Here is a 27,735-nt window from a genome sequence, read left to right as displayed (position 1 = left end):
TTTAACGAAATCTACAGCATCAAGGCGCTTTAACTAAAGTAGTATGAAAGTAATTTTTTATTTTTAATTATTTAATTTTTTCTTTTTAAATTTTATTTTATTTTTCTTATAATTAGCTATTAAAAAATAAAATAATAAAAATAAAATTTTTTACTTTTATTAATGTTCTTTAAATTTTATAATTTTTTATTAATTATTTTTAAAATTAAATTAAATTTTAAAATTTTAAAATATATAGATAAATTTTAAAAAATCATAATAAATTTAATGCGAATTATTATAATAAAAAATTAATTTTTAGAGTTATCAATGATTTTTTATGATTAAATAATACAGTTTTTATTTTTTATTTTATTTTGATTCAGTTATTGAATTCAATTTGGTTCGCCGTAAAGATAAAAAAATATTTTTTTAGAATTGAAAGGCGGAAAGACTATTTATGAAATTAAATGTGTTTTTTTAAACAAAATAAAATTATAATATTTTTAAAAAATTTTAGAATTTTGAGTGGGCCTTCGATAAAACGCCGAAAATTAATTACAAGAATAGTTTCCATTCAGCAGCAAACATTATTGTCAGGAGTAGGTCACTCCATCCATCAAATATGTACTTGCCATCAAATCATAATAACAACAGATAGAGATTTATTATTTAAAATTATCGAAGAGCCGTTTTTTTTCTCAATCATCCAAGAAACATCTTACTTTTATTTTTATTTTTTTAATCAAAAAATACTCTACACTAATTTATTTTTATTTTCAATCTAAATTTTTTATTTAAATTGTGGATTGATGGGACGTATTATAATAATTATAAAATCATAAATATTATACATATTATAATATTTCATAATTACTATAATAATTACTATTTTATAACTACTATATAATATGAATGATAAATAAATAAAATTAAATTTACATTATAATAATTATAAAATAATAATTACTATAATATAAATATTTTTAAATATATTAAATATATATTATAGCAAATATAAAATATACTACCGTTGAAGATTTAAATAGAAGATAATAATTTAAATAATTCTGAATAATATTAGAGAGCGATTAATAGTAAGGTGAGATGTTCTTTCGATGCAAAATTAAAATAGAAGGGTCCGTTAATGATTTAGAAAAAAAACCTCCTTTATATTATAATTCTTTACGTGTCAATGTTTAAGATTAATATGATATTAAAATTTAATGATAAATAAATGTATTCGCATGAAAGCCTGCTTATTGGCAGTCTCATCTAATGCATCGCCAGCTTGTTCGTTGCTGTAAACTGACGTCAAAAACCGAACCGGCCCTATTTGACTCAAATACTTAGTCTGAACCGGTCGCAGCTTCCCACTTTGGGACATACGTACTCTTGCCATTTAAGTGTACAATAATAATATAGCCATGAAATTTTATATGCATAATAATTATTTTGTTTTTGAAATCCTATTATGGTTAAAAATTTATCGGTACTATTAACATATTAAAATAACATATTTAAATCCAACAAGAAAAGCAAAAAATAAATAAATCTCTAACAGCATTAATTGCAATAATCGTTTTCGAAGGAGTTGTTAGAACATTGCTTACATGTTTATTTTGTATTTTATTTTAAAAATGATCTAGATTTTCAGACTATATTTCAAAGATTACTATCGTGGGCTGATCAAATAAGTAAACACTTTAAATATTAAATAAAGAAAACTAAATAAATTAAAAAAAAATATTAATTACTATGGAGGGCCATCAATGGAATTTAAAGCCTCCAATATAATTTTCTCCTCTTTCCGTTCAACAAATTGCAAATAATACCTATTTATTTATTTTTAAAAATTTCCTTCCTTTTATCAAGCCCCAAATATAGCAAGTACAATACCCGTTACCAATAATAATAATAATAATAATAATAATAAATTGTCAAATTTCTTTCTTTACCCTTTTTTATTTAACCTCACAAAGCCGGAAGAGCACCAGAGGCTTCCCCTTTCTTTCTCCACGCGTTCGCTTCCTTCCTTCTTCTAGCTTTGTTCCGATTATTCTCACCCACCTTCTTCCTTCACCGTTCCTTTTTCCTTCTTCCGACCTCCCGGAGAGAGAAAGGGAGAGACAGGGGGGATCATGTCGGTGCTGGGTCGGTGCTTGGGCGAGCGGCGAGTGCGGCATCTGCAGAGGACGCTTCGAAACGGTCGCCTCACCCTCATCTGTCTCGTCCTGACCGTCGTCGTCCTCCGGGGAACCATCGGCGCCGGCCGCTTCGGCACGCCGGAGCAGGACCTCCACGACCTGCGCCGCCTTCTCCACCGCCAGCCCCAACTCCCCCACCGCGCCCTCACCGAGAAGCACCCTGACGCCTCCTCCGCCGACGAGGCGGACGATCCCCCGCGCGACCCCTCCGCCCCCTATTCCCTCGGCCCCAAGATCTCCGACTGGGACCGACAGCGCGCCGATTGGCTCCGCAAACACCCCGGTCGGCCCAGCTTCGTGGGGCCCAACAAGCCGCGCGTGCTCCTCGTCACCGGTTCCTCCCCCAAGCCATGCGAGAATCCCATCGGCGATCATTACCTACTCAAAGCCATCAAGAATAAGATCGATTATTGCCGCGTCCATGGCCTAGAGATTTTCTACAATATGGCTCTCCTCGACGCGGAGATGGCCGGATTCTGGGCCAAGCTGCCGCTGATTCGTTCACTTCTTCTCGCTCATCCCGAGGTGGAGTTCCTCTGGTGGATGGACAGCGACGCTATGTTCACGGACATGGCCTTCGAACTCCCGTGGGAGCGCTACGCCCCCTATAACCTCGTGATGCACGGTTGGGATGAGATGGTCTACGACGACCACAACTGGATCGGTCTCAACACTGGCAGCTTCCTGCTTCGCAACTGCCAATGGTCGCTCGACCTCCTCGACGTCTGGGCGCCCATGGGACCTAAAGGGAAAGACTCGTATCGATGCCGGCAAGATCCTCACCGCCTACCTCAAGGACAGACCTGTCTTCGAGGCCGACGACCAGTCGGCCATGGTCTATCTCCTCGCCACCCAGCGCGAACGTTGGGGCGAAAAGGTCTACCTTGAGAACGGATACTACCTCCACGGGTACTGGGGCATCCTCGTCGACCGCTACGAGGAAATGATCGAGAATTACCACCCGGGACTCGGCGACCACCGCTGGCCCCTCGTCACTCACTTCGTCGGCTGCAAACCCTGCGGCAAATTTGGCGATTATCCGGTGGAGCGCTGCCTCAAACAGATGGACCGCGCCTTCAATTTCGGGGACAACCAAATTCTACAGATGTATGGCTTCACTCACAAATCACTCGCTAGTAGAAGGGTGAAACGGATCAGGAATGAGACAAGCAACCCCTTGGATCTGAAGGATGAACTAGGACTGCTCCATCCACATTTCAAGGCTTCAGAAGGCGCTAAATCTTGAGTAAAAAACTTACCTTTTTGATCATTTTCTTCCTGTCTAGTTAAATTTAGGCCTGCTCTCATCTACTCGATCGTTATTTATACAAAGGTATATCTATAATATGATTTTGTTGTAATGTTGTGTATCAAACAGTTTCATGGCAGATCAATATGCATGTAAGCATATCTGACACTAACCATCTTCTTCACTCTTTTTTCCATGCTTGCTACTGTGTCATTGCTTAAGGATTCTTAAACTAGTGTTGGTGGGGCAAGAGACAGGGGAGGGAGGAGGTTTCTTTCTCTTTGAAAATGCATATCTTGCTACCATAATTTTTCCCCTGTCGTTAAGAAATTCTTTCTTACTTGCTATTCATGGTGTTCCTTATCTGGAAGTTACTTGCTAATAGTATATGAATTTGTCAAGAGCTGTGAAGGAAAAGTTGCAAATTGTAATCTATTGATTTCTAGTGTAGTGTTTACAGATTTGAGCAAATGTAAGACAAGCAATTGCAGCCATGAAATCTAATTCTGTTTTAAATATCTGTTGTGATTACTGGTTTCTAGCTTCCTGTATCATTTTAAATGCATGGGTATATTAAAACTCAAGTTTGAGGACATGAATGACTTATCTTATTTTCTTGTGTTTGTTCTGTTCTAGTAGGTGTATTCTAATGATACTGAGTAAGCATACATATGCTAGAAACATTCTGAAGTATATATATATATATATATATATATATTTTTGCATGAAATTCTGATAGATGTTTGCTAATGATATATACTAGAAATCTTCTGAAGGCCTTTTTTTTCCGTATGAAACATGCAGAAGAGCAAATTTGTCTTCTGAAAAAAAAATAATTTTATGGGGCGGGTGATTTTATTACATTTATCATATTTTATGGACAACTGGCGTCATATTTCTTTTAATTGTTAACTCAAATGATAATCATTGTGAGACTGCAAATGGTAATTATTAAATGGATGGAAAACTAAGGCGTAGCCTAATTTGTTTAATTATATGGTATAAAATGAACCTAAAATAGTCAAATCGGCATGGTCAAGTTGATTCTAGAAAGAGATAATAAATAGCCTCCTGATCTAGCGCGTTTGATTTGCAGGAGGTAGATTTGTGAATTGGGCATGAGTCGATTCTCAAGGATTTCACTATCTTGTAGTATGTCCTTTCTTCTATGAGTCTGTTGCGTATTTTATTTATCTGTCTGTATTTTATTATAAAGTCGATCGGAACGAAATGACATTTTATTGGCTAGAAAGAGGCTGTAAATAGCATAATAAAATTCATAATGTATAAACATACTTAAACTAATTAATAGACATAAATGAATTTAAAAAGAAAAAGAAATACAAGGCTAATGGGTCAATTAATAAAAATGTTTGACTTCTAGCTAGCAAACAGCCTTTATTATTTTGATACTTATTTGTTCAACAATATACAATCTCGAAATGCACTAAATGAATATGAGAATAACCTTTTTGAATGGAGGTTCCAAGGATAAAATTTACATGGAACAATAAAAAAAGGTTTGTAGTTTTGGATTAAGAGACCAAGTGTGTAGATTCATTAAAAAAATTTGACAAAATAATGTTGTCAAATGGATTTCAGATTAACGACTCCGACAAGAGCATCTATATAAAAAGCACACTTAAAGCATACGATATAGTATGCTTATGTCAAAACATGCTAATCAGTCGTAATATAATAGAAATGACCAAGAAAATATTGATATGACATTTCAATATAAAAGATACCGGGTTAACAGATGTGATATTAGGGATTAAGATCTCTAAACATCAGACTAATATTGTCATAATATCACTATGTTAAGAAGTATAATACTTTTGATGGTCTTGGGCGTAAATCTATGCTTGAAGAAGAATTAGATTTGAAGAAGAATAACGGTGAACCCATATCATAATTAAAATATTCTAAAATAATAAGTAATCTCATGTACATCATAAATTGCACAAGACCTGACAGGTAGTGATCATTGGATGACAGTAATGATTGCTAAAGTACCTCAAATATACCATTGACTATGATTACGCTACTACTTGAGAGGTATCTCACTAAACCAGAAGGATACAATGATACTATTTGAATATCTAATATAAAAAAATTCTAAATCCATTAGCAATTATGTGTTTACCATAGGAGGAAGAGTAATGTATTATAAATCCTCAAGATAAGTATGCATGGCTCAATCTACTATGAAATTTAAATTCATAAATTAAATAAAACTAGAGAAGAAGTAAAATAATCTTATAACTTTTTGAAAGATATTTTGAGTTGAACAAAACTTGTGCCGACAGTTATAAAACATTATGATCGAGCAAGTATAAGGAGGGCATAAAGTAATATGTATAATGATAAGTCTTGATAGATAAATTAGAGACATAATACTATTAGATAGTTAATTTTTAATGGTGTGATCTTGTCTCCGAGGTAATGGTGCAACGGTAGGACATTCGAGTTGTGACCCAGGGACCTGCGATTCGATTTCCAACTACGACGTATTTGCAGAAATTTTCCTCCAAATGGGGAACACAATCAAAGGATGCTGGGCATCTGGATTGGCCGCCGTATGCGCTTCCCGATTTACCCTAGTGGTCGATGGGAAACTTCCGTAGGACCTTGCCGGCCACCCCAGGGATTAAGTCCATGAGACTGACTGGGATTATCATTTTTTTTAATGGTGTGATCTCCATCAACTATGTGACTTCAAAAGAAAATCTTGCTAATCTACTTACTAAAGACTTATTGAGAGATCATGTTAATTGATTCTCTAGAGGAATGAGTCTAAATTCCAACTTATGAATCAAGTAGCGATACTCCAATCATATTGATTGGAGATTTCAAGATCATGGTTCAAAAGGGAAAATTAAATTACAAGATTCGCCTTGCTTAGCCTCTAACTAGAACTTTCTTTACCTAATCTCCAGTTAGGATTTGTCTTGCTTAGCTTCTAACTAGGACTTTCCTTACTTAGCCTCCAGCTAAGACTTACTTGTTGTGCTACCTGCACATTTAGATCAATTGATCAGTTCACAAACAATACTTAACTTTACACATTTATCAACATCAAAATATAAGCTCAATTCTGATACTTCCTGCACCAACTTAAAGATCTTATTTATTGACTTGGTTATTTGATATCTAACTTATGTTTGGCTGATAGTTGACTTTATGCTTAACTATTGTCTTATTTTAACTTAACTTAACTTAGTTAAAATTTCAAAGTCATTTCTTACTAAGTTAATTTCTTTTTCAAGTTTACATGTTTATTTACTTACTTGCTTAAATTATTCATTTATCTAAGTATTTGTCTTTAAGCATTAAAGTTTAATTATCCAAAACTTATTTTACTTTCTTTTGACTAATCATTTATTTTAGCAAGCAGATTAAAATCTTTAAAAAAAAATTTTTTTTACGAAGGCTAAATATATATCATCTAAGAAAATGCACAAGAATACAAAAGCACCAATGATGTCAGCTCATGTCATGTCCGATGAACTGTCAGATCTAAGTAATTGCCAAAGGCATATTGTACATGTGCTCACATGGATACCATCATTATCGCTATATCTCTCACTCTATCATGATGCAGGTCTACGTCCCACGTGCCACCATCGTCAGTGATCAGCATCAGCCATACACTGCCAACAAGTGTCATCATGAAGATCACTCGGGTCGACGGTGAGCGACATCATCCACTTGTGCTGCTCGCCATCGTCACCAATCTCACCGTCATCCCAACAGCTGCATGTGTCTTCAACCGCCAATCCACTGTCTACCATCTCCTCCAGCCGTCACTCCACCAATCTCCACCATCATCCCAGTAGCCGCATGTGTCTTCGACCGCTAGTGTACTGCCCACCAACTCCTCCAACCGTCACTCTACCATCTCCGCTACCGGTCACTCCTCATGTGTCACCAGTCGCTAGTCCACTGTCCGCCATCTCCTCCAGCTGCTCCATCGAATTGAACCAATGTCCACGATCCATGCAGCTCCTGTCCATCTCCTCAAGCACAAGAAGCCCCAAGATCTGCCCACTTTTAGCAAGTGGCTAGCTATAAACGGATTTGACATGTCTTTACCATAGCCGTTTGCTACGGACTAGATAAGTCATGTCAGTTGACCTATTCACTCTCATAGGTTTTTTGGCAAATCCTCAACCATCAACGGATTTGGGACGTCTTTATCGCTAGTCGTTTGCTACGGACTAGATGGATCAATGATGGCGGATCCATGCACCAAAAATAGGTTATTTTTATTTTTATTTTACAATAAGGGTATGTATGCAAATGCAAATGTGAATGTATGTGGATACAAATATGAATACATAATGAGTCTTATTCCTACACATGTTCTAGTATGATGCTGGATTCATGCAAGTATGTGTGTATGTGTATATAAAGATGAATACATAATGAGTCATGCTCCTACATATGCACTGGCACAATGAACAACTCATGCAAGTATGTGTGCATGTGGATGGTAATATATACATGATGACGTGCACTTCTATATGTGCAGCATGAAGCTCATCCCAAAATACGTTGTGCTCCACCATAACCTACTCCTATCGTAGCTCATGATCCATGTAGATGTCTAGCGCTCTGTAAACATGCGTTTGTACCCTCTGAATGAGCGCCTCCTTATCTAGTCGCTTCTCCTTGTGCATGCTGGAATTTCGGGCTCCCCGTATTATATAGTTTAATCTCTTTTTGATGTATAAAAAAGGAGAGAGAAAATGAGAGTTAAAGTTAAGAAAATTTTTCCTAAAAATTTAAAATTTTCCAAGGCTTAGATATTATATATTTTAGGGGAAGTTTTAATTAAGGGCGAGAATTTTAAAACTCATGTTCGTGTATTTATGTATGACTGTATTTATTTTGATCATTTATCATACATTAAATACATATATCATCTTTCATTATTGTTATGTTTAACTAACTTTAAACTAGTTTGTACATATCAAAAGGAGAGATTGTTGGTATTGGGAGCACCACATTAAACTTATATTTTGATGTATGACTAAGTTTAAAGTTAGTCTTGTGTTATATTGATGAATATTGTCAAGTATGTAGGTGCAGGTTAGGAACCAGGTAGATGCAAAGCCATAGTGGGACTAGACAAGGAAGACATGATTGGGAACCTAGGTGGATCAAGTACAAGGTGTTGATGCAGTTTGTCCCGACTGTTATTTTGATGTTGACACAGATTTAAGTTAGTCGACTGATTTTGCCCTTAGTCGACTGATGTGGTCGATCAGTCGAGTCATCTTACCTTCTGTTTGCTCGGAGTTGATGACAGTCGACTGATGAACACATCCAGTCAAGTCCATCACCTTCAGTCGACTGATGTGAAGCTCCAGTCGAGTTGTTATACCTTCTGATTGCCATCAGTCGACTGGCCTTCAAGGTCAGTCGACTAATCTCCAGAAATGGCTCGACTGGAGTTAAATCCAGTCGACTGATGAGGCGTATCAGGTGTAATAACTTAGTGCCAGTCGACTGATCTTACCACATCAAATGTCGACTGTCACTAGTGAAAAAGGGCTAGGGAGCTCGTTCTCCGGACTTCAGAGAGGGCTCGGGAGCTCGTTCTCTAGACTAGGGAGTCAGAGAGGGCTAGGTCGGGAGCTCGTTCTCTGGACCAGATGGAGTCGGAGAGGGCTCGGGAGCTCGTTCTCCGGACTAGGTCAGAGAGGGCTCGGGAGCTCGTTCTCTGGACCAGATGAAGTCAGAGAGGGCTCGGGAGCTCGTTCTCTGGACTAGGTCAGAGAGGGCTCGGGAGCTCGTTCTCTGGACCAGATGGAGTCGGAGAGGGCTCGGGAGCTCGTTCTCCGGACTAGGTCAGAGAGGGCTCGGTAGCTCGTTCTCTGTACCGGACTAGGTCAGAGAGGGCTCGGTAGCTCGTTCTCTGTACCAGACTGTGGTCGGAGAAGGCTTGGTAGCTTGTCTCCAGACCGGACCATTGTCAGAGGAGGCTTGGGAGCCTGTTCTCTGAATACATAGTCCAATGTGGTTGGCTCGGGTGAGATACGAGTTGACCAGGTGATCAAGTTGTGTGGGAATCGAATTAACTTCAGTGTAATCGGTGGGTGGATCGATTAACCAGTAGCTAGGATGGTTAGTCGATCACCGGATCGATTACTGAGCAATCTGTGAGAATTGAATGTCGCACAGAACTCATCATAATCGATTACTTGATCGATTATGGAACACACTGTAATCGATCACTTGATCGATTACAGGGTGTTCTGTGGAAATCGCGCTACGACGTTTAATCGATCGCACGGTCGATTACATAACGTGGGAATCGATCATCTGATCGATTAAGTCACGCTGGAATCGATTACAAGGGTGGTAATCGATTCCACTCTCTCTTAATCGATGTCTTGATCGATTATGGCTATCATGTTCAGACTTCTGCGTATTTCTGCTCTTCTGATCTGCTCTTTGATTCGCTGTTATGTTGCGATTTGTTGCTGATGTATTTCTGAGTTTGCAGATATTCAAATTCAAATAAAGGAATAATGAGGAGAGTCAAGGATTGGCTTTCCATCTTACCAGGTTTGTTTGATATCCATTTTCTGGATAAACGGCTACTGGCACGACGACTGAACTCGCCTGGCAACTGGAGTAGAGGATGACTTCAGTGTGCCGGAGGGCTCAGAGGGGCTCAGATGGTTCAGTAGGTGTGCTTGCATGAGCAGAAGAAAGGAAGATTAAAAGAAGGGGATGGAGAAGGAGAGAGCATTTTTTTTAAGCTGTGAATCTGTGAATTGTGTTGTGGTCTCTCTTGCGTTCATTCCTCTTGCTTGAGTTCTCTGCCTGAGGTGCTGCAAGGTGTTGGTGTTCTTGCTCTCGGGTGAATCTTCTGATCTGCCACCGGTGAGGACTTGATATTGTGGTTAAGTTGAGGCAGTCGGTTCTGTAAGTTATTGTTCTGTTAACTGCCTCAACCTCCTTCTTATCTCTGTGCTTAATTCATATCTTTGAGATTTGTTGTGGAGAGGTCACTCCACCGAGAAGGAGGTATTATCTAGCCAGATTCATCCGGGGTGTGATCTACCGAAGATCAAGGGATCGTCCACCTCACGGACACGCCGAGGAGTAGGGGCAAGTTATCCCCGAACCTCGTACATCCCTGTGTTAGCTCCTTCCCTGCTTTGTTAGTTGTTTTTCTTCCTATTTCCACTGCGTACTAATCCATTGTAGGAGAAAAATCGATTGGAAGAGAGGCTATTCACTCTCCCCCTCTCTAGCCATCTCCCGGTTCCTAACACACAGTCGCCGAAGACTTCGTCGGGGTCGATGATGAGCAGCACCAGCTTCCAGGGAAACCTGACGAACACAGGAACGTCAGTAGGAAGGCCAGGGGGGCGCCCTGGCGCGACCACTCCGACGATCAAGTCAGGGACAGTGGGGAAAGAAGATGAACAGTAGAGAACAGTATATTATGTGAGAATTGTGTGAGAGAGAGTACCTGCGGAGCGGAGTGGTCTGTTTATAGAGGGATGAGCGTGTATACCTGTCACGTCATCATTTAAGAAATGTCTCATCATGATTAATGAGATGGCAGGAATAATCGAGTTTATTGTCCCATCGCCGGTAAAGCCTTATGTTGTCACTATCCCTGAAGACAATCAGAGAGATAACATTAATGGCGAGGGGTGTGGGTTTGTCAGAAATCATGATGAGGTGGGCCAGAGTGTTGCGGAGTGATCTGGCAAGGCTAGTGTGGTCCGAATGGGGACTCGGCTGAGACTGTGGCCGAAAGGGTTCGGCTGAGGCTGTGGCCGAATGAGGGACTCGGCTTAGGGATAGTGGCCGAATGGGTATTCGGCTAATGCTACGGCCGAATGAGGATTCGGCGAAGGGTGTGGCCGAATGAGGGATTCGGCTCCTAGGGCCGAATGGGTATTCGGCTATGCTACGGCCGAATGAGGATTCGGCGAGGGTGTGGCCGTCCTGCCAGATGGAAGGATCCGGCCAGGCTCCTGCCGGATGGGAGGATCCGGCCAGGCTCCTGCCGGATGGGAGGATCCGGTCCGGCTCCTGCCGGATAGGAGGATCCGGCCAGGCTCCTGCCGGATGGGGATCCGGTCCGGGGGATAGGAGGATCCGGTCCTGCTCCTGGCGGAGGCTGGAAGGATCCGGCGAGGCTCCTGCCGGGTGGAAGGATCCGGCGAGGCTCCTGCCGGGTGGAAGGATCCGGTGAGGCTCCTGCCGAGTGGAAGGATCCGGCGAGACTCCTGCCGGAAGGATCCGGCGAGGCTCCTGCCGGGTGGAAGGATCCGGCGAGGCTCCTGCCGGATGGAAGGATCCGGCGAGGCTCCTGCCGGATGGAAGGATCCGGCGAGGCTCCTGCCGGGTGGAAGGATCCGGCGAGGCTCCTGCCGGATGGAAGGATCCGGCGAGGCTCCTGCCGGATGGAAGGATCCGGTCAACGAGTGGGGCCTCCTAATGAAGGGACCAACTTGAGACTCAGGTCTGATCATGGTTATCCCCTTGGTTTATCCCCGGAACATAAGCCTCCCCACTAGTCTAGTCGAAGGGAGCGGGAAGCGGACTGACTAGACCAAGTCAGACTTGAGTTTGAGTTGGGCCCGGGGCTTAACTTAGTCAAAAGAAGAGAGAGAGAAAGATGCAATCAGGTAAATGCGCAGTCCGAAGGAGGATAATCGCCAGAAACACATGTCAGTGCGGGGTTGGTAGCATTGATGGGAAGAAAAGCGGTTTGAGCATGCGCAGAGTGGGCGGCTGTCTTGTCCGAGGCAGGCATTTATGAGTAATTATTACCCTTGGCAGTTGCGGATCCTCCTCGACGGGTGTGTAGACACCTCTTTGTCTTCTCCCTGGGGACGCGCGTCGATTCCAGAGCGGTCTCTGGCCCTTCAAATTCTTTGGTCGTGGGCTATAAGTAGCGGTGCCAACATATGTTTCTGTTGTCTTCCTTAGACGACAATCCTGCGAGAAGCGTTTTGCGAACGGGACAACGGCTATGGAAATCGATGGCGACGGATCCGAAACGGGTTCCACTACGCACCTAAACCTTTCAGACGAAATGGAGACGCGGGTGCAGGTGTCTCTTCATCGAGCCCATATAGCTGAGGAGCGATTAAGGCGTGCTGAGGAGGAATTGGTACGGGCCAAGCTGGAGATCCAGAGACTCCAGGGGATCATTCGAGTAAGGGCGCAACAGGACAATGTCATAGTGAGCCATGTGGAGGGATCCATGTCCTCAGCTCTGGGCTTACTGGAGAAGATAAAGGAGGAGATGGAGTTCGTGCAAACTTCGATTCGGAGTACGCCCGCTGGCCCCTCTTCGGAGAAATAATCTCCACTGTATCCGGGATGTTACCTGCTGATGTAATGGCTCGTTTATAATAATAATAACCCTGTTTACCGTAACGTGTTATGTATTTCCTAGTATGTGAAAGGCAACATATGCTAGTATGAGGCGGGTTGACTAAACCTGGTCAGATTCGAGTCTGAACCTAATCTGGAGGTTACTTCGAGTCAGCCGAGACAAAGGGCGAACGATTGAGACGTTATACGGTGCGGAGGGAGGCTAATCGTTGAGAGACACGTGCCGCTTTGTGGCTGGCCGCATTTAATGAAGGTACTGGCGGCGTGTGTGCGCGGAAAGGGGCGCTGTCTTTTCCAAGACAGGCAATTAAAGAGGCGTGCTTTTTATCCGCCCTTTCGTATCATGGATCTGACATCAGCAGATCTGCTCGGAGAAATGTGTCGATCCGACGTCTCTCATTGAATCCCGCCTTTTCTTGATCATTGATCGGACGGTTATGAAGAGTTAGGGTTCCAATATAACTGGCGAGAGCCTTCGAAAGGCTCATTTCGCCGTCTTCTTCCTCGTTCTTCCCTACTGTCGCCGGTGCTCCTGTTTTGTACCTCTGCTGCGCTTTGCTTTTCCTTCTCCGGCGATCTTTCCGGCGTAAGCTTCCCTTTCCTTTCCTGGTTCGCATTTTCAGTCTGCTCTTCTTTCTGTTCTTAGGTTTATAAGCATGTCGGAGTCGAACAAAGTCTGGTATGAGTCCATGGTTTCTGTTTTTGATAAAGAGTCTAGGTCAGCGATAAGGGCCCGATTCGGGATTCCTCGCCAGTATAAAATTAAGGCACCTAAGAGCCATCACCGGCCACACCTTCCTCCTCCCGGTTACCAGACTTTCTTCCTCGATCAATTGGAAGGAGGTCTGCGGTTCCCCATCCCTGATTTCTTTATTAGAATAGCCGCGTACTTTGGTGTCCCAGTTAATCAACTAGCACCCAATTCCTTTCGCTTGGTAGCCTGCGCTTGTATAGTCTTTCAGGTGTATGACATTCCACTGCACCCGACTGTATTCCACTACTTCTTTTATCCAAAGAAGGGAGAGGAAGGAGTCTTCTACCTAAACGCCCGTCCCCGTATCAAATTTTTAGCCGAGTTTCCGTCATCTCTTAAGTTTTGGAAGACTAAGTTCTTCTTCGTCCGTTCCCCCAAGTCCCCTTCGCTCCGCCGGTCTGGCAAGATGATCTGCCGCTTCCTCCCCGGCTGGTCGGCTATAAGTCGGATGCTGCATATCAATCCGCGTTCCAAGTGATAGATGGCTTGCAGTTCCATGCGGACCGATTGCTTGGTGAGGAAGGCTTGCTGTTCCGAGCGGGTTTAAGCCCGATTGCTGCGGAGCTGTCTCAGCCACTTGGTAAGTAAGTGTTTTTTCCTTAGTTCGTCGATTTCTAATTTCATACGCTTCTTGTCTGTTTGCAGAGGATCTTTGGATGGCGGCTTCGCTGAACAAATTCATCAAGTGGGACCGTGCGTCTTTTAAGAAACTGGCGACTCCAACTCCGTCTGAAGGGAGTCCGGCACCAGCTGCTTCAGCGGGCAGTCAAGCGGCAGCAGCCGGATCCGAGACGAGGTCCCATTCGGCGACCCCCTCTGAGCGAGTCAGTCAGCAACAAACTCAAGAGGAGGCTCGCGGGAAGTCGGCTAAGGAAAAGAGGCCGCGACCGGCAGAGGCTAAGGAAAAGGAGCCCAAGTCCAAGAAACCTCGAGCAGATAAATCCAGCGGAAAGGCTCCTCAGGCCTCGAAGTCTCGCGCCCAAGAAATATCAGAAAAGGCACCTCCTTCAGCGAAAGCGTTGACAATCAAGGAGCCGGGTGACGACCAGGCGTCCCGACCGCGCCCCCCTACCTTCGACCCAAGGAAACTGAAACAGAAGGCTCGGCCGGAACCGCAGGCTAAACCCAAGCCGAAGAAGAAGAAGAAGAAGCCCAGTCCGGAGAAGGCTCCATTAAGCACCCCGGGGACCGAATCGAGTCGCCGGGCGGAGCAGCGTATGGGAAGGTTGGACGATTCGGTGGGAGTGGAACCGCCAACACCGCCTGTGCCGTCGATAGGAGACCCTGCAGAAGAGCCGGCGGCTGTATTACCTGCGGCTTCAGACATGGAGCCGGAGATTGACATGGGGGATGACCAAATTCCTCTCTCCCAGTTCTTAACCCTGACACCCTCCACCGCTCCAGCTTCGGGTGTAGGGGAGGCTGAGGTGAGGGAGGCTACGGCGCAGACGGGTCAGCTGCCAGAACCGGCATCCGAAGGGCTTCCTCCGTCATCAGTGGAGGTGTCGGCAGATATGCCAGTGCAAGGGATGGTGGCACCGCCGACCGAGGCGAATGCAGAAGCTGAGGAACTACCGGCGGCCGGGTCAACAAAGGAGCCGGTGACCGAATCCACAAGGGAACCGGCGGACGAATCGACAAGGGAGCAGGCGGCGGCAACGGTGCCCTTAAGGGAATTGGCGGCAACTGTCGAGGCTACTGCTCCGGCTGCTATCCCTAGGCCGGCTTCCCTGCAGGAGGTTCAATCAGGACGTACAAGTGAGGCGGACAGGACCGTGGCTTTGTCAGCAGCAGGCCCATCTTCTACGCCGAGGTTTCCCCAAGTGCCTCCGTCCCGCTTTCCTCAGGGTGCAGCAGGGATATTCCCCGGAGGAGTTTTTCCTCCGCCGCCGAACTCACGCTCCCCATGTGTGGCTGCGGACGCCCCTTTTTCCCCGACAGACATTAACAGGATCATGGACGTGGTGCGATCCATCAGAGGCCATGATCATTATATGCCTTTGCTGCTGTCAGATGTGACCAGCCGTAGCATTTATGCTACTGTTCGGGTAAGTCTTGCTTTTAGCCTGCTAGGTGCAGCTAATAGTAGAACTAATATTATTTACTTGACGCAGGCGTTAGGTGAGCTGTTGGAGATGCACAACCGCTTGCCCCAGACTTGCCTGCAGTTTCGAGCCCTGGAGGAGCAAGTTGCCGAGTTACGGGCTCGTGAAGCGGCGCGGTCCGGTGAGTTGCAAGCTCGGGAGGCAACGTGGGCCAGCAAGCTTCAGGCGGCTCAGAGCGAGGCGGCACGGCAGAGGCATGAAGCCAGCCTTGCCCTTGCCCGGCAGCAGACCGCTGAAGATAGGGCTGAGAATTTAGAAGCCGAACTGCAAGAGGTCTCGGCTCAAGTACTGGACCTAAAGGAGGAACTGCTGCAGAAAGAAGATCAGCTCTCCAAGGTAGAAGAGAAGCTCAAGAAGCAAGATGACGAGATCTACTTTTTGGAGGAGCAAATAGACAACCGGCAGGCCGACCTGGACTTCGTCTGCGAAGAATCCAACAGCCGGCAAGTGCGAGTCCAGACTCTAGAGGCTGAAGTAGAAAGCCTAACGAAACAAGTGGCCGAACTGACTGAGGCGGCCAAGGTTGTGGAAAGGGTGTCGGCTGATGCCCGGGGCGAGCTGGCTGCTTATAAGCTAAGTGAGGAAGACCGGCTCGAGGCGGCCAAGGAAGAATGGCTGAAGTCCAAAGAATTCACCGACCAGTTTTTGGAACGGACCGGAAGCATGCTGCAAGCCGGCTTTGAGGGAGCACTAAGACAGCTTCAAGCAGCCGGCGTGGACATCCCGGACGCCGCCTTGGATCAGCTGGATCCTCAGCGAGTATGGAAGGAATTGCCTGCCTCGGCTCGAACAGCTTCGGCAGTTATCAAGAAACCTCCAGCCGGCAAGGGTAAAGGAAAAGCGAAAAAATGAATGTAATGGGTTCCGGCCCTTCCTTTGTAATCTTTTGTCTTTTATGAAAAATTTTGCAGGATGTCTGTTGTGTTTGTATTATGATCCGTAATGTCTATACTTCCCTTGAAGGGGGGAGACCGGGCAGCGCATACGAGGAGGAGTATGGGTGCCCTGCCCATGGAGGTAAAGTAAGGTGCTTAAGTCTGTGTCTAACAGGCGAATGGGAGACTACATGTTTTGAGCATTCGGCACTGATTATGTTTAGCCGAGTGGTGCTCGCCGGCAAGTAGCTGGGTGACCCAAGTGCGTGTGATAAGTCGATGGTTGGATGGGTATGGATGGTTCGGGCTTGCGGACGATGCGCAAGTATTAAAGGGTCCGAGCTGGCGGATGATTTAGAAGATGGAGTTTGTCCGGGCTTGCGGACGATTCGTAGTGTCCGTGCTTGCGGACGATTCGTAGAGTGTCCGTGCTTGCGGACGATGCGCAGGGTGTCCGGGCTTGCGGACGATTCGTAGAGTGTCCGTGCTTGCGGACGATTCGTAGTGTCCGTGCTTGCGGACGATTCGTAGTGTCCGTGCTTGCGGACGATGCGTAGTGTGCCAGTGCCTTGGGTTCATACAAGTGTTGACGCTGGCGGATGCTCCCATGTTGGGAGACGCAGGTAGTGTCCTGCTTCCGTAGATGGAAGGCGTGCGCAGAGATGATGAAAGAAGGCAAGTGTCCGTGCTTGCAAGTTTTGCTGTTGGAGTAGGTCCGAGACCTAATGTATGAGTAGTGTCCGTGAGTAGACGATTCGTAGAGTGTTTACCTAATGACTGTCGGTGGAGTAGGTCCGAGACCTAATGCCGAGTCGATGGAGTAGGTCCGAGACCTAATTATGTCGGTGGAGTAGGTCCGAAACCTAATGCCGAGTCGATGGAGTAGGTCACTTACCTAATTATGTCGGTGGAGTAGGTCCGAGACCTAAATTGACTCAATCCGCGACTATGTCTGAGTCGGGAGAGTTGCGAACGGCCGTGAGACCTTAGAGTAGAGAAGGCCTGTAAGAGACATTACTTGTCGTTATATTTAGAGCATGAATATATATATAGGCAAGTAATGGAAATGTAATATAAAGAGTTTAAGTGTGGTAAGGCCGGAGATGCGTGGCGCTCCAAGGTCTGATCAAGTCTTTGCCACCCGAGTCGGTGAGGTAGTAGGCGCCTGAACTTGTCTTCTTGATTACCCGATAGGGGCCTTCCCACGGGGGCTCGAGCTTGCCCACTTCGCCTGCTGGTTTGGCTTTTTTCCACACCAGGTCTCCTACCTGGAAGGATCTGGGGATCACCCGGCGGTTATATTTGATGCACATTCTTTGCCGGTAAGCCATGAGTCGAGAGGCGGCTCGGTCTCTGTCTTCAGTGATGAGGTCAAGCTCCATCCTTCGGCGCTCCCCGTTGTCTTCATCGTAGAACCTCCTTCTGTCTGAGGGAACTCCCACTTCCATTGGGACCACGGCCTCTCCTCCATACACCAAGTGGAACGGCGTCATGCCAGTGCTTTCCCTTGGCGTGGTGCGGTAGGCCCATAGTACGCAGGGTAGCTCCTCCACCTAGCTGCCTCCTTCATGATCAAGCTTGGTCTTCAGTCCATGCAGTATCTCCCGGTTCGTCACCTCGGCTTGACCATTGGCTTGCGGATAAGCTACGGAGGTAAAGGCTTGCTGAATGCCGAGTCCTTGGCACCAAGATTGTATCTTCTTTCCTTGGAATTGGCGACCATTATCCGACACCAGCCGCTGTGGAATGTCATACCGACAGACAATGTTCTTCCATAAAAATTTGATGACAACTTCTTCTGTGATGCGGGCGAGAGCTTCGGCTTCAACCCACTTGGAGAAATAATCCACTTTTCTTTTGTTGTGGACCAGTAGTGATGCGGGGACATGAAGCTTCGGCTTCAACCCACTTGGAGAAATAATCCACTGCGACCAGCAAGAATCTTTTGTTGTGGCCCTGCCCCATTGATCAAAAGGACATGAAGTAGTGGAGGCTTTCAGCATCTCAGTTGGTCGCCGTGAGAAGTTCTGATATTTCTGACAGTGCAGGCAGGTGGATACTAGCTTTGCTGCATCAGCTTGAAGAGTGGGCCAAAAGTAGCCGGCCAACAGGATTTTCCGGGCCAAGGATCTTCCTCCCGGATGGTTACCGCAGCATCCTTGGTGAGCCTCCCGCATGACATAGTCGGCATCTTCCGGTCCCAAGCATTTGAGCAGAGGGCGGGAGAAGGCACGCCGGTATAACTGGTCTCCTATCAAAGTGAATCGGGCTGCTCGTCTGCGAAGCACTTTGGCTGAGCTAGGATCCGGAGGAGTGATACCCGTCTGGAGGAAGGTAATAAGGGGACTTCTCCAGTCTTCCGGCTGTGGGAAGCACCTTCGGCTTGATCTACTTGGGCGACAAAGGCTACTTGAGTGATGGGCCCCTTGTCTGTCCATTCAGTCATGGAGCTGGCCAGTCGGGCTAATTCATCTGCCTTAGTGTTCTCAGTGCGAGGAATCTTTAACAGGGATACTTCCTTGAATTCAGCTTTGAGTTGAGCAAAGGCTTCGGCATATTTGCGCATTCTATCATTGCGGACTTCGCAGCTTCCATCTGTTTGTTGCGCCACTAGCTGAGAATCTGAGTATAATTGAACCTTGGTAGATCCCATGCGTTTAGCTGCCTGCAGACCAGCCAACACAGCTTCATACTCGGCTTCATTATTGGATGCACGGAAGCTTAGTCGGATAGAGAGTTGAATTTCCTCCTCTTGGGGAGAGATTAATACAACGCCGACTCCACTTCCTTGCCGATTTGAGGAGCCGTCAACGTACACCTTCCAGGTTTGTTCTGGCTCGCCTTCCGGCATTTCAATGAGAAAATCTGCTAAGGCTTGAGCTTTGATAGATGTCCGTGGTTGGTATTGAATGTCATATTCTCCAAGTTCCACTGTCCATTTGATGAGTCGCCCGGAAATCTCCGGATTGGTGAGCAGTCGACCCAAGTTACTATTGGTAAGGACCGTGACTGGATGGGATAGGAAATATGGGCGTAGCTTCCGCACGGATAAGACCAGCATCAAGGCCAACTTTTCCAGATTGGTGTACCGGGTCTCGGCGTCTTTGAAAAGATGACTAGAGAAATAAATTGGGTGCTGAGACTGACCTTCTTGCTTGACTAATACGGAGCTAGCCGCTAAATGGGAAGACGCCAGGTACATGAACAGGGGCTCGCCGGGTGAAGGCTTGGCAAGCCGAGGGAGCTGGGCAAGGTATTCCTTGAGCTCAGAGAAGGCTTTGTCGCAGTCGGCGTTCCATTCAAACTTTTGTGCTCGCTTTAAGACCTTTGAAGAATGGAAGGCTCCTTTCTGTTGCCCGGGAGATAAACCGAGAGAGGGCAGTGATTCGACCCATAAGTTTCTGTGCCTCTCTGAGGTTGCGGGGTGGAGCCATACAGGCTAAGGCTTGAACTTTGTCAGGGTTTGCTTCAATTCCCTCTGCTGTTACTATGTATCCCAGGAATTTTCCCATCCGGACGCCGAATAGACACTTAGCCGGATTCAGCTTCAGGCCATATTGGCGCAAGGTGCCGCAGGTTTCTTCTATATCAGCTATGAGGGAGCTTCCCTTTTTCAGACTTAATAAGGATGTCATCTACGTAAACTTCAATATTGCGGCCTTGTTGATGCTGAAAGATTTTGTCCATCAACCGTTGGTAGGTGGCTCCGGCATTCTTGAGTCCGAATGGCATCACAGTGTAACAAAAAGTTCCATCTGCTGTTATAAAGCTGACCTTATCTTGGTCATCTACAGCTAAGGGGATTTGATGGTACCCCTGATAAGCGTCAAGCATACAAATGTATTCATGACCAGAGGTTGAGTCAACTAGCTGATCTATGCGGGGCAGCGGGTAGCAGTCCTTCGGGCAAGCTTTGTTTAAGTCTCTGAAATCCACACAGACCCGCCACTTGTTCCCGGGCTTCGGCACCAGCACCACGTTGGAGAGCCAAGTGGGGAAGTGCACCTCCTTGATGTATCCCGCTTCTCAGCAATTTCTGCACTTCTTCTCTTATCACCTTGTTCTGCTCCGGGGCCGAAGTGTCGTCTCTTCTGCTTAATGGGGCGAGCTCCCGGCAGGACGTTGAGGCGGTGCAGGGCGACGTCAGGAGAGACTCTTGTCAGGCTGGCCGGATCCCAGGCGAAGACATCTTGGTTCTGACGCAAGCATTCAGCTAACTCCTGCTTTAGCTCGGAATGGCAATTCGGCGGCAACTTGCACAACTGCTTCCGGACGCTCAGGACATATTTGCAAAAGTTCCTTCTTGGCAGCGGCGCGAGGATTCGGTGCTTCCTGCACCGCATGTACCTCTGCTCCTTGAGTCCGCCGAGTCTTCCTTACTTCTGTTCGGACTGAGTCGACATAACAGCGCCTTGCCGTCATTTGGTTGCCTCGTGCTTCTCCCACTAAGTCCCCCACCGGGAACTTGATCTTCTGGTGGTATGTGGAGACGACGGCGGAGAAGGCACCGAGTGTTGGGCGTCCTAAAATCACGTTATAGGAGGAAGGAGCATCCACTATAGTGAAGAAGCAGTACCTTGTCCTCCGGGCTGGTTCTTCGCCGAGGGAGATGGCAAGCCGGATCTGTCCCAGGGGGCGCACCTCGTTCCCAGTGAAGCCGTAAAGGGAAGTGGCCATTGGCTCCAAGTCATCCATGTCGATCTGCATTTGCTTGAAGGCGGACATGAATATGATGTTGACAGAGCTACCAGTGTCAACAAATACTCGGGATATCTCATAGTTAGCAATGGTAGCTTTGATGACCAATGCATCATCATGAGGAGTCTCAACTCCTTCCAAGTCTTGGGGTCCGAAGCCAATGATTGGCCCCGTGCTCTGGCTGCCTCCAGTCACACTGCAGACTTCTAGTTGTCTGATATAAGCCTTCCTGGCTCGATTGGAGTCTCCATCAGTGGCACCCCCTGTTATCATAAAAATATTGCCGAGGGGAGCATTGTCTTGGTTGCCGGCTTGAGGGTCGCGGGAACTGGATCCCTGACCCCGGTTTCCTTCATTCTGTGCCGGGGGAGTTAACTCTCTGGGAGAGCGGTGACGCTTTGGGGCAGCACGGGGAGAAGGCGGTAGCAAGGGAGCGGCAGTGTGATGATGAGTCTCTTGCTGGCGTTGAGGGGCAGCAGCTGTCCCTCTGGAGCGCTGGTCCTCGGCTTCACGGAGGGCTCGGGCATACTGATGGCAATCCCGAGTGTCATGTGTTCTAGATTTGTGGTAGGCGCAAAAGCGCGGAAGCCATTTCGAAGGCCCAGACGACTGAGTGGGCCTGGAATCTACTGCTTGTATGGCACGATGGCCACCGGTATGTCTAGCCGGGTGCTCTGGTTCCGGCCTTCTGAGTGGTTGAGGTGGCGGGCGAGGCTCATTTCGGACAGCCGGAGCAGACTGCCGATTCGGGGCGCTATGGGAGGAGGATTCGGCATTGAGTCGCCGAGCTGATTGAGCCTCCTCCACATGTATGTACTTGTCGGCTCTGGTCATTAGCATGTCGAAGTTTTCGGGAGGCTTCTTGATAAGGGACCGGAAGAAGTCTCCTTCTATCAGTCCTTGAGAAAAGGCACTGACAAGGACTTCTGAAGGAGCGGCTGGGACTTCTTGGGCTCCTTGATTGAACCGGTGCAAGTAGTCCTTTAGTGACTCCTTGGGCCTCTGCTTAATGGCGAAGAGGTCCATCACTGTCTTCCGGTAGGCGCGGCTGGTGGCGAAGTGCCTTAGAAAGGAACTCCGGAAATCATTGAAGGAGCATATGGAAGCCGGCGGGAGGTGGTTGAACCATCGAACAGCGGCACCAGCCAAAGTGGTGAGGAAGACCCGGCACTTGATAGCGTCGGTATATTGATGTAAAGTGGCGGCATTTTCAAACTTCCCCAGGTGATCCTCTGGGTCGGTCGCGCCGGTGTAATCCATGAGCTGTGGGGCGCGAAAGTGGCGAGGGAGTTCCTCTTCTAGGATCCACTGGGCGAAGGGGGACTTGTGAGAACTGCTACCTTCCCCTTGGTACAGTCCTTTGCCACGTGGAGGGCGCCGAGGTGGAGTATGGGCCGCTGCTGATTCTACTGACATTCCCCCATAGTCTTCGTACGCATAAGGTTGAGGTGGGCCCTGGGCTTGATGAGCTTGATGGGCCTGTTGATGGGCCTGCTGATGGGCTTGTTGACCTGGAGCCTGATAGGTTGGGGCCTGATGGATCTGGGCCAAATGGGCTGGAGATTGATGGGCTTGAGGGCCTGGTGGGCCTCAGTGGGCTCAATATAACCGGCGAGCTGGGGGCGGGGGGCTGCGCCGGTGGTGCTTCAGCGGAGAAAGAAGGGGGCCTGGAAGGGCCAGCGGGTACCTGGGGGTGTTGTTGCTGTTGAGAGATTGCCAGGACGGCGGCGGCCACCGCCTTGTTGAAGTCCTCTTGTGTCATGGCGACGAAATAGGGCTGAGGAGGCTGGGGAGGTTCGTCCGTCGGCATCTCAAATCCGGGCAAAATATGTTCCCACAGACGGCGCCAAATTATGTTCCGGTTGAGAACTGCTCCAGGACACGTCACCGGACCTCCTTGATGATGGCTCTGAACAGTAACAAGTGATGGACGCAGTGAGAGCTTTACAATCGCCGGAGACTTCACCGGAGCATCGATGATGAGCAACAGCAACCTTCCAGATGACCTGAGAACACAAGGATCGTCAGCAGGAAGGCCAGGGGGTGCCCTGGCGCGACCACTCCGACGATCAAGTCAGGGACAAGGAAGAAGATGAACAGTAGAAGATAGAGAGGAGTGTAGAAAGTTGCGAGAGAAAGCGAGAGAGCTACCTGCAGAGCGGAGTGGTCTGTTTATAGAGGGATGAGCGTGTATACCTGTCACGTCATCATTAAAGGGGATCCCATCATGATTAATGAGGTGGCAGGAACAATCGAGTTTATTGTCCCATCGTTGCTAGTAACCATCTCATGTGGGTGTCAGAAGGATGACGATAATAAATGAAGGGCGTGGGCCAGTCAGAGAACATGATGAGACATGCCAGGGCACTGTAAGGCGAGTCTGCTGAAGACTCGGATTCGGCCGAGTGAGGAGTCTGCTGAGGACTCGGATTCGGCAGGATTCGGCGAGTCCTGCCGAATGGAAGGATTCGGCGAGGTATCTGCCGCATGGGTGCACTTCGTCGGTATACGCCTAAACTACTTGAGGTTACAGACTCAATTAGTTGCACTTGTGCGTTGGGACCAGACTTAGACTCGAGTTCGACCATGATGAACCCATTAGATTATCCCAGAACAAATGTGTTATTAAATATTGGGGATTAGGATCGTAATTATTTTCGATCAAATAATGTGTCACTATGCTCATTCATAACAAACATAACATAGGAGATTATATTATTCCATAAATCCAAACAGCTAACTGATTAGACATGTGCTATAGTCTTTAATCATCCTTAATAATAAAAAATTAGTTATTGTTCAATTGATTTATTATAGGGATAATAATTCTAAATTGTCACCGTAATCTTAAAGAATTCCATAATTTTTATTATTTACCCCTTGTAAAGTCACCAGAATGTTACGTTCCGAGAGACGATCGTCCAAAAAATTTCAGTAGCATCTCTCCTGTAACAATTCAACTTTCCTTGATACATAGGAACATAGAAGACCTACAAGGTCGATTACTATTACAACATATGTTTAAGCTACTAACTACAAGTTAAAGGCCCACAGGGCCACAAACTACATACCCAACATATGTAGCTAATTTAGCAATCACAACAACAAATGCATATACCATCAAGGTATGATCACCAACACGTCAATTAAATAACAACGAAAATCCCAAAACATTTCGATAGTACTCACAACAAGCAAACAACAAAACTCCACAAGTCTACGATAACAGAAACTCACAGTAGAAATTAACAAGATTTGTAAAATACCAGAAATTAGAGGGTATTTATAAATAAAATTAGCCTTAATTTCAGGAGTTTGAGGAAAGATTAGGAAGACTAATTAAGTTAAACGCATAAATTATAAAAATCGAAACCCATTAGGTTGTTAAAGATAAGATTCGGGAGGATGTGACTCGTCTTGCAAAGACGAAATCAACGAAACCAAACTGAGTAAAATTAGAGATCGTTTGGTTAGTGAACCAAACGAACCAAGATTGAACCAAACCGAACCAACTTGATTTGGTTCGTGCTGGAAGGGGGTTTGATAAAATAAAATGGATGAAAAGATTCATCTTGCGAAGACGAATCCAACAAAATTAGTTTGGGTCAAATTGGAGGTCATTTAGTTAGGAAATCAAGCGAACCAAAGAGCTAATCTGATTCGATTTAATAAAAATAATCCGATTTAACCCAAATCTTAATCCCAATTTTGAAAAATATACTGTGCTCTCCTCAATATAAGTGCGATTACTATTTCCCTTTCGCGACCTTCTCTTCCGCGTATGCCTCGCGACCAGGTCCGCCCGCAAACACCGCGAGGGGATCTCGCGATCTCGTCCTCACCGGCACAAAAATCGCGTGAGCGCGATTAAATCCTCAACCGCGGTGACAAGGGGGCAAGAAAAATCTAGGGCGTCGTCCCTCTTGAAGAATGGCCTTCAATCCGTGCAAGGCTCGTCTCATGTTCACGAACCAGAGGTCCCCAAACAAGAAGACAACCCCAATTTCTCGGATCTGACTGGCGCCATGGACGTCGGTCGCCTTCTCAACCTTTGCTCCGCTGCTCTCTTCCCCGCCTCCTGGGTTCAGAGGCGCCACCGTCGGTAGCAACCCTGCTGCCGCCGCCGCTGCCCTGGCACCGGATCCCGATCCCCTCCTCTGCCGACGCCGCCATCACCGTGGCTCTCGACCAAACCCTAAACCCAATGTGCTTGCGGCAGCCGAGATTGATCGAACCGACCTCGAATGCGAACAAGGTAAAATCTGATTTCTTTGTCTAGGATTTCACCTTCGTTCCTTCCCTCTCCTCCGTTTCCTTTTGTTGGCATTGAAATATTGATGGAGGCGTGCTACACGTTTTTGGGAGGTAATGATTTGAACTGGTAACTAAGGTTGTAAGCAGCCACCTTCTTTTCAAGCTTTGAAACAACCTAATTCCTGTTGTGCTTGTTTTTCAACTTTGCCACCAACTGGAGGGTTTGCTGATCTTTGCCTTGTTAGATCCTTATGTTTTATTGCTCCAATTAATTTCTTTATCCTTATAGACATAGGAACGGTAGGGATCTATATGCGCGAAAAACTGATTAAACTGCATATAACGCAGCGGAAAACAGGATCCCTCCAGAAGATCCATGCGAAAAACATACTCGTTTGTCAATTCTACCTACTAGAATCGAGTTTACCTTCGATGCGTGCCCTTCGCAATCCCGACAGCAACTCTTTGCCTTCAAGGTCGTCGGATCTCAGCACGATCAGTGTGTTCGCTCCTCCACGGTATCCACACGAACACTGAGATGGAGAAGAACCAAACTGTGGTGCTAGCCACAAGGGGAGGTTCGGCCAAGAGAAGAAGAAGAGAAGAAGAGCAAGAGCATCCAACAACCCCTTCATCAAGAGCCTCTCACCCCTTTTTATATCCCACCATGAGATATGAAGGATGAAGGGTTTTCTTGTCTTTTAGTGATCCACGAAATTAATACTTTATTAATTCCCATGCATCTCATGCATAAAGATCTTTCTCCTCTTTTAATGAAGATCATGCATCTCATGCATGATAATATTTCTCTTCTTTTAAGGAAGATCATGCAGCTTTTTAATGATCATGCATCTCATGCATGATAACCTTTTAATCAAATTCGAATTTGACTTGTGTGACTTGAGTCCAACTCGAGTCTCACACAATCTGAGTTGACTTGAGTCCAACTCGAGTCCAACTCAATCCGAATTGACACTAAAGGCTAATTTTAACAGGAACTGAGTTGTATCTGTATCATTGCCTTCTCCATCCTGTAGTCATCTTTTAGGTATGGTAGTTCATTTTTTTCATTAGCTCTAAGCTTCCTTTGTGTGTTCAATAGCCTGTTAAGGCCTTTAGCTATTTCGATTGCTTGGGTGGAGAAGCTTCTAGACAAGAGTTTTTCTTTCTACATAGATGTCTATTCAAGCACTGCCCAACTTTTGAATGCATGTTAATTTTTGAATTTACTTTTGTATTTGAAATCCATCTACATGTTAGTTGATATTGCCTACAACCGCGTAGCCTGATACGTAGAAAATTAGTAGTGTTGGAACAGAAATTAGTATAGTATAAAAACTTTGTTAGGTTACTACGATTACTCTCACAAATTTAACATAACCCTATTGACATCCATATCTAAAATTGGAGGCAACAACAACAAGTTAGAAGGTGTTGTATAGAATTCCGATCGAGTTGTGTTAAGTGAATTAAGTTTTAACATGGTTGGATTTAGGATTTTAGTTCTGTTTTGGTTTTGTGATGGTTTGATTAATTTAACTCTGGGTTAGGTTGATTTGGATGGGTTAAAATCGACTAAGATTTTATTTGATGGAAATATATATATATATATATATATATATATAGATATGATATCCTGCGCGAGTGATTTGCGCGACTCCGTCCGCGACATCTGACGTGGCGAGAAGTTTCACTGTGCATCGTCCACCGTGGCCGCCGAAACGAAGGAAAACCCTACAAAATCCCGCCTCTCCCAAATCGCGCGGCCAAACCTAAAAATCGCGCCGCTTCCCTCACCCTCGTGTGCTCTCGACGGCGATTCTGAGATAAGACATCTCCTCTGATGACTCTATATAATGATTTCGCTTCTCGCGAGCACATGTATGCGCGCATACACACACAACTAACATTTTCTCCTCCTATATTTTTCGAATATCTTCTATCTCCAATTCGGTTCTGATTTGAATGTTGAAGTGGTTAAGCTAGAGCACTCTCCGCCTCCATTCTCACCCTCCTTTCTCTTTGCAAGCTGACAAGAACTTCACCGTCTGTGGATTTTGTATGAATTCACCATCATCAACCTATAACTCATCCATAATAATCTCAAACAAGAATATTAATGATTGTAATGAATACAATCTCGAGCATTTTATGATGATTCAACCAAATTTCCACAAGATTAGCGTAATATCTTCCCAAAAAAATATATACAAATGAGAATTATTCATATGAACCT

The 27,735-nt window shown here is 45.9% G+C and overlaps 2 protein-coding genes across 2 annotated transcripts; one reads left to right on the top strand and one right to left on the bottom strand.

The window, feature by feature from the left end:
• Positions 1-1,991: 1,991 nt before the first annotated feature.
• On the top strand, positions 1,992-3,594 carry LOC141832393 (putative xyloglucan 6-xylosyltransferase 1). The gene is given in 2 exon segments (XM_074719897.1): positions 1,992-2,930; positions 2,932-3,594. Coding segments are annotated over 2 exon segments (1,311 nt in total). The 5' UTR covers positions 1,992-2,120; the 3' UTR covers positions 3,433-3,594.
• Positions 3,595-17,629: 14,035 nt separating this feature from the next.
• LOC141832633 (uncharacterized) lies at positions 17,630-18,040 on the bottom strand. Its single transcript, XM_074720099.1, has one exon. It carries the CDS (start codon positions 18,038-18,040, stop codon positions 17,630-17,632), a length of 411 nt encoding a protein of 136 aa, XP_074576200.1.
• Positions 18,041-27,735: the final 9,695 nt, after the last annotated feature.

Source organism: Curcuma longa, chromosome 7 (assembly GCF_044706935.1).
Source record: "Curcuma longa cultivar G26 ecotype Majalengka, Jawa Barat chromosome 7, ITB_CL_G26_1.1, whole genome shotgun sequence".
NCBI lineage: Eukaryota > Viridiplantae > Streptophyta > Magnoliopsida > Zingiberales > Zingiberaceae > Curcuma > Curcuma longa.
The sequence above is the reverse complement of the archived record's forward strand: the minus strand, read 5'-3'. Positions and strand labels throughout refer to the sequence as shown.